Source organism: Urocitellus parryii, chromosome Y, assembly GCF_045843805.1.
Source record: "Urocitellus parryii isolate mUroPar1 chromosome Y, mUroPar1.hap1, whole genome shotgun sequence".
Classification (NCBI taxonomy): domain Eukaryota; kingdom Metazoa; phylum Chordata; class Mammalia; order Rodentia; family Sciuridae; genus Urocitellus; species Urocitellus parryii.
Genome location: NC_135548.1, coordinates 1,390,071 through 1,397,746, shown reverse-complemented (window position 1 = coordinate 1,397,746; position 7,676 = coordinate 1,390,071). Strand labels below are relative to the sequence as shown.

The following is a 7,676-nucleotide window of genomic DNA, read 5'->3' as shown; positions in this document are numbered from 1 at the left end:
GGAAACTGTTTAGTGACTCCATACTCTGAGAGTGTGGGTTGGGGCTGATTCTAGGCACTTCTTTAAGGATGGAACAATTGACTTTCAGAAGGAAACAGGAGATCAGTAAATACCATGTTGTCTATATTAAGTGTGTAGGCCCAGTGAACCACTGTGGTTGGCAGGTTCTCTCAAATGCTGAGTTTTGTGATCCCAGCAATTTTTTACTCAGTCAGCTTTCTTTTCTAAGGGTAAGTAATAAGGAGGGTGCTAATATTAGCTCTCTACTGCACAGGATGTTGGTAAGAAGGTGATAGAGATGCAATCAACAAATAAGATCAGGGTGACCTGGGAGCCCCTCTTACTTCCTGTGAACTCACCAAAGGAAGGGTGTACAAAACTCTACTATTTACCTTGTGTGGGGCCCAAATCTCGTGTTGGAGTGGCAGTGAAGAATTAAATGCACTGGAGATTTCAATGACCAAATCGTGGAATTAATCGAGAGGCCAGGGAATCATGTGAACATCATGCATGTTGAGTATAGATTTCTCATGCTGTCAAATCTCTCCTGTCCTCCACTACACATTTGTGGGATATTTTAGATGTCATTGACCTTCGAGGATGTGGCTGTGAACTTCATGCAGGAGGAGTGGGATTTGCTGGATGCTTCCCAGAAGAACCTTTACAGAGATGTGATGCTGGAAGTCCTCAGAAACCTGGCATCTATAGGTAATAATTTGTGTATTTACTTAATTAGAGAATTTGTGTTTATTTTTTATTTATGTAGAACATGAAAAGACAATCAGTTGGTGAATTAATGTAGCATAAAATGCACTATGAATTTGGAAAAGCATTTCTCGCTCCTAGAAATTTATAATGTTTTGGTTTGGCATTTTAGGAATCAAATGTGATGAGAAGAACATTGAAAATCAGATCAAAAATTTTGGGAGCAATCAAAGGTAATTGTACTCACAAGAGGAATCCTTGAGGGAATCTGGGGATGTCATATAATTTTTAAAACCAATGCAAGAAATTTGCACAACATTAAATGTATTTATTCTTATAAGATTTTTTTTACCAGAAATATATACTTCACTGGGACTGGGGTTGTGGCTCAGTGGTAGAGAGCTTGCCTTGCATGCTTGAGGCACTGGGTTCTCTTCTCAGCACCACATTTAAATCAATAAAGTCTATTGTCAACTGAAATTAATTTATATATATATATATGATATTAATATATATTATATATAAATATATTAATATATGATATTAATAATTTATATATATATGATATTAAGTCTATTCAAAGTGCTTGACATGCAAAAAGTATTATGAAATTGCATATGTGAATATAACTATTTGGATAATGACCATAGGCAAGCTGTGTTGCAAAGCATTGTTTCCTCTCAATCTCTTTATTTTCTGGCTATTTGAACAAGTTTGAAAATCCTAGGCTTTACCTCATGTTGGAAGTAACCTTAACCTAGGACCTTAAATAAATACAACATCATGAATTAATCAAGTATTAATAATGTGCTGGTCATGAGATACCAATTCTTAAGCAAAGAAAAATTTTAATAGAGTAAATTCATGTGACTGCATTATGTGTGCCAAAGACTTCATATGCCCTTCATTCCTTCATAGGCAGATCACATCTCACTATGGACCCGAATGCTACAAGCATGAAGAATGTGAAGAGAAGCCATATGAATTGAAACTATACAGGAAATCTCTGGTTTCTCTCAAAAGTGTTCATACACAAATGTTAACACAAACTGGAGATGGACCCTATGAAAGTACAGTATGTGGGAAAGTCATCAGTTGTTCGAATGACATTCAAAGGCATGAAGATTCTCATACTGGGTGGCAACCTGATGAATGTCAACAATGTGATGAAGCCTCATCTTCTCCCACAGATGTTCAAAGTCACACAAGAACACATAGGAGAGGTGAAGCTTTTCAAAGTGAGGTATGTGGGAAAGCCTTTCATTCCCCCACTTTATTTAGAATACATGAAAGAACTCATTCTGGAGAGAAATCCCATGAAGGTAAAGAAGGTGGTAAAACCTTGGTTTCACCCACAGGTCTACACAGTCACGTGATCACGCACACTGGGAAAGTACTTTTTAAATGTAACGTATGTGGGAAAGACTTTGCTTACAGAAGTTTATTTAGAATACATCAGAGAAAACATACTAGAGAGAAACCCTATGAAAGTCAACAATGTGGAAAAGCCCACACTACTTTGTCTTACCTTCAGATACATGAACAAATCCATACTGGCGAGAAGACCAATGAAGGCCAACAATGTGAAAAAGTCTTCACTACTTCTTTATCCCTTGACAGACATGAACGAGCGCATACTGGAGAGAAGCCCTATCAATGTAAACAATGTGGGAAAGCCTATAGCACTTCATCTTACCTTCAGATACATGAACAAATCCATGCTGGAAAGAAGCCCAATGAATGCCAACAATGTGGAAAAGTCTTCACTACTTCTTCTTCCCTTCACAGACATGAACGGACGCATACTGGAGAGAAGCCCTATGAATGTATGCAGTGTGGCAAAGCTTTTGCTCAATCGTCTAACCTTCACTCACATAAAAAAACTCATACAAAAAAGAAACCCTATGAATGTCAACAATGTGGGAAAACCTGCCCTACTTTGTCTTACCTTCAGAGACATGAACAAATCCATACTGGAGAGAATCCTAATGAATGCCAACAATGTGGAAAAGTCTTCACTACTTCTTTTTCCCTTCACAGACATGAACGGACGCATACTGGAGAAAAGCCCTATGAATGTAAGCAGTGTGGCAAAGCCTTCACTAACTCCACTATACTTCACAGACATGAAAAAACTCATACTGGGGAGAAGCCCTATGAATGTCAACAATGTGGGAAAGCCTTCAGTACTTCTTCCTACCTTCAGATACATGAGCGGACTCATACTGGGGAGAAGCCCTATGAATGTAAGCAGTGTGGCAAAGCCTTCACTAACTCCTCTATACTTCACAGACATGAAAAAACTCATACTGGGCAGAAGCCGTATGAATGTCAACAATGTGGGAAATCCTTCACTACTTTGTCTTACCTTCAGATACATGAACAAATCCATACTGGAGAGAAGACCAATAAATGCCAACAGTGTGGAAAATTCTTCACTACTTCTTCTTCCCTTCAGAGACATGAACGAACACATACTGGAGAGAAGCCCTATCAATGTCAACAATGTGGGAAAGCCTACACTACTTTGTCTTACCTTCAGATACATGAACAATTCCATGCTGGAGAGAAGCCCAATGAATGCCAACAATGTGGAAAAGTCTTCACTACTTCTTTTTCCCTTCACCGACATGAATGGATGCATACTGGAAAGAAGCCCTATGAATGTAAGCAGTGTGGCAAAGCTTTTGCTCTATTATCTAGCCTTCACTCACATAAAAAAACTCATACTGACAATAAACCCTATGAGTGTCAACAATGTGGAAAAGTCTTCTCTACTTCTTTTAACCTTCACAGACATGAACAAATGCATAGTAGAGAGAAGCCCTATGAATGTAAGCAGTGTGGCAAAGCCTTCACTAAGTCCTCTAAACTTCACAGACATGAACAAATGCATACTGGAGAGAAGCCCTATGAATGTAAGCAGTGTGGCAAATCCTTCAGTATGTCCTCTAAACTTCACAGACATGAAAAAACTCATACTGGGGAGAAGCCCTATGAATGTCAACAATGTGGGAAAGCCTTCAGTACTTCTTCCTACCTTCAGATACATGAGCGGACTCATACTGGGGAGAAGCCCTATGAATGTAAGCAGTGTGGCAAAGCCTTCACTGACTCCTCTAAACTTCACAGACATGAAAGAGCACATACTAGAGAGAAACCCTATGAATGTCAACAATGTGGGAAAGCCTGCTCTACTTTGTCTTACCTTCAGATACATGAACAAATCCATACTGGAGAGAATCCCAATGAATGCCAACAATGTGGAAAAGTCTTCACTACTTCTTTTTCCCTCTGCAGACATGAACGGACTCATAGTGGAGAAAAGCCCTATCAATGTCAACAATGTGGAAAAGTCTACAGTACTGCCTCTAACCTTCACATACATGAACAAACCCATTCTGGAGTGAAGCCCTATGAGTGTAAGCAGTGTAGAAAAGCCTTTGCTAGAACTTCTCAGCTTCATAAACATGAACAAACTCATACTGGAGGGAAGCTCTATGAATGTAAACAGTGTGGCAAAGCCTTTGCTGAATCTTCTCAGCTTCACAGACATGAAAGAACTCATAGGGGAGAGAAGCCCTATGAATGTCAACAATGTGGAAAAGCCTTTGCTACATCCAGTCACCTTAAGAGTCATGGAAGAACACATACTGGAGAGAAGCCCTATCAATGTAAGCAATGTGGAAAAGCCTTCGCTCAATCCCATCATCTTCACAGACATGAAAAAACGCATACTGGAGAGAAGATTTATGAATATCAACAATGTGGAGAACCCCTTGACACATCCACTGAACCTCACATACACGAAAGTATTCATGCAGAAGAGAAGCCTAATGAATACCAACAATGTGGAAAAGTCTTTTTCTTGTTTTTTCTTTCACAGACATGAAGGGACCCACACTCAAGAGAAACCCTATCTGGGCTGGTGATGTGGCTCAAGCATTAGCGCGCTCGCCTGGCATGTGTGCAGCCCGGGTTTGGTCCTCAGCACCACATACAAACAAAGATGTTGTGTCCGCCAAGAAGTAAAAAAAAAAAAAAAAAAAAAAAAAAATTAAAATTCTCTCTCTCTGTCCCTCTCTCTCTTTAAAAAAATAAAAAAAAGAGAGAGAGAGAAGCCATATCAATGTAAGCAGTGTGGCAAAGCCTTCACTCAGTCCTCTCATCTTTGCTCACATGAACGAACTCATACTGGAGAGAAGCCCCATGAGTATCAACAATGGGGAATAGCCTTTGATATACCCCATCAGCTTCACTTACATGAACAAACTCATATTGCAAAGAAATTGTAATGATGAAAAAAATTGGCAAAGACTTCTGTTATTACTGTTCTTCTCATTAACATGTTGGAAGTTTACTGGAGAAAAATTCTTTAAATGTGAAATGTGGTGAATCAATATTTCTTGTCCCCTTCAAACACACTGCTCACTCTGCTGTATATTGTACTGGGGATTGTTCTGCAGATTTGGTGTGGTGGCCCTCTACCACTGAGACACATCTTCATTCTTTTTTATATTTTTAATTTTGAGACAGAGACTTGCTGAGTTCCTTAGGGTTGTTCTAAAATGGTGAGGCTGGGCTCAAACTTGTGATCCTTCAGCCTAAGCCTCCCAAGTCTCTGGGATTAAAGGCATACATCACCACATCTGGCTGAATAAGTGTTTAAATGTGAAAAAATATGGCAAATCATTCCGTTTTTTCCTGTTGTCTTCAAAGCCATTTCCCTCACTGGAAAACAAACACTCTGAATGGGGCCGATTTGCTACACTCTATCAGCTTCATGTTTCAAACCTCGTTTCCTTCCCTTTTATGAAAATACTCATGGAGAGATGCCCTGTGAATATGAGAAATGTGGGAAATCTTTTATTTTTTTCAGTTTATTCTGAGTACTAGAAGATTCTTTTGGAAAGTTTCATGCCAAAATGAATAAATCCTATGCAAGTTAGAAATACAAAGGGTTCAGATGTTTTACTTTTTTCTGTTGTATTAAAAAAAAAAAAAAAAACTCATACTGTAGAAAGTCCTGTGGATAAGCAATCTTGGGCAGTAGTCAATTTTTACAGTTTTCTTTAAAGACATAAAACATTTACATCTGGAAAAACCCTTCTGCTATTTATTTATTTATCTATTTATTTATTTATTTTGGATAAAGAAATAGCAGAATGCATTACAATTCTTATTACACATATGTACCACAATTATTTATATCTCTGTATATCAATAATTTTGACACCCAATTCATGTCCTTATAAATGTAATGTGTATAATGATGTTCATCATATTCCACCATCCTTGCTATTCTCCTGTCCTCTCCTTTTCCCTTCCTCCCCCTGCCCTATCTAGAATTCATCTCATCTTTCCAGGCTCCCCATTATGAGTCAGCCTCCTTATATCAGAGAAAACATTCAGCATTTGTTTTTTGGGGATTGGCTAACTTCACTTAGCATTATCTTCTTCAATGCCATCTATTTTCCTGCAGATGCCATGATTTTATTTTCTTTTTTATTGCTGATTAAAATTCCATTTTGTTTATATGCCACTTTTTTTTAATCCATTTATCCACTGAAAGGCATCTAGGTTGGCTCCACAGTTTAGCTATTGTGAATTGTCCTGCTATAAACATTGATGTGGCTGTAGTATGGTGTTTTTAAGTCCTTTGGGTATAGACCAAGGAGAGGGATAGCTGGGTCAAATGGTTGTTCCATTCCCAGATTTCCAAGGAATCTCCACACTGCTTTCCAAATTGGCTGCACCAATTTGCAGTCCCACCAGCAATGTATGAGTGTTATCTTTTCCTCCACATCCTTGCTAACACTTATTGTTGTTTGTCTTCATAATAGCTGCCATTCTGACTGGAGTGAGATGATAGGTTAGAGAAGTTTTGATTTGCATTTCTCTAATTGCTAGAGATGATGAGCATTTTTTCATCATCATCTCTGATTGTATATCCTCTTCTGAGAAGTGTATGTTCAAGTCCTAGGCCCATTTATTGATTGAGTTGTTGTTGTTGTTATTATTATTTTTATTAATAATATTTTGGTAGCTTAGCTTTTTGAGTTCTTTAGAGATTAGTGCTCTATCTGATGTGTGAGGGGTAAAAATATGCTCTCAGGATGTAGGCTCTATGTTCACTTCACAGATTGTCTCTTTTGCTGAGACAAAACTTTTTAGGTTGATTCCATCCCATTTATTGAGTCTTGGTTTTAATTCTTGTGCTATAGGAGTCTTATTAAGGAGGTTGGGGCCTAATCCCACATGTTGAATATTTCAGACTACTTTTTCTTCTATTAGATGCAGAGTCTCTGGATTAATTCCTAGGTTCTTGGTTCATTTTGATTTGAGTTTTGTGCATGGTGAGACCTAGGGGTTTCATTTTATTTTGTTGTTTATGAATTTCCAGTTTTCCCAGCACAATTTGTTGAGGATGCTTTTTTCTCCAGTGCATGTTTTTGGCACCTTTGTCTAATATAAGAAAATTGTAATTTTCTGGGTTAGTGTCTGTGTCCTCTATTCTGTACCATTGGTCTACCAGTCTGTTTTGGTGCCAAAACCATGCTGTTTTTTAAATTATTTCTCTGTAATAGTTTAAGGTCTGGTATAGTGATTCCACTTCCTTCAATCTTCCTGCTAAGGATTGTTTTAGCTATTCTGCATCTCTTATTGTTCAGAGGAGTTTCATGATTGCATTTTCTATTTGTATGAGGAATGCCTTGGGGATTTTAATGGGAATTAAATCTGTAATACAGATTATATCTGTATAGTGTTTTTGGTAGTATGGTCATTTTGATAATATTAATTCTGCCTATGCAAGAGCAAGGTAGATGTTTTCATCTTCTGAGGTCTTCTTTGATTTCTCTCTTTAGGGTTCTGTAGTTTTCATTGTATAAATCTTTCACCTCTTTCATTATGTTCATTCCCAAGCTTTTTTTATTTTTTTTATTTTTTGAGGTTCTTGTGAATGGTTGAGT

General features: G+C 37.8%; 1 protein-coding gene across 2 annotated transcripts; it reads left to right on the top strand.

The window, feature by feature from the left end:
* The first annotated feature begins 581 nt into the window (after window positions 1–581).
* Window positions 582–5,559, top strand: LOC144251056 (uncharacterized). Of its 2 annotated transcripts, XM_077794181.1 has the most exons (3): window positions 582–708; window positions 878–938; window positions 1,624–5,559. In XM_077794181.1, the coding sequence occupies exons 1-3, from the start codon at window positions 582–584 to the stop codon at window positions 4,595–4,597; spliced, it is 3,162 nt and encodes a 1,053-aa protein (XP_077650307.1). In that variant the 3' UTR covers window positions 4,598–5,559. The 2 variants fall into 2 exon arrangements, with proteins under 2 accessions (XP_077650307.1, XP_077650309.1); XM_077794183.1 differs by lacking the exons at window positions 582–708; window positions 878–938 and having other exon boundaries at window positions 1,672–1,948; window positions 2,326–5,559.
* The last annotated feature ends 2,117 nt before the right edge of the window (window positions 5,560–7,676 follow it).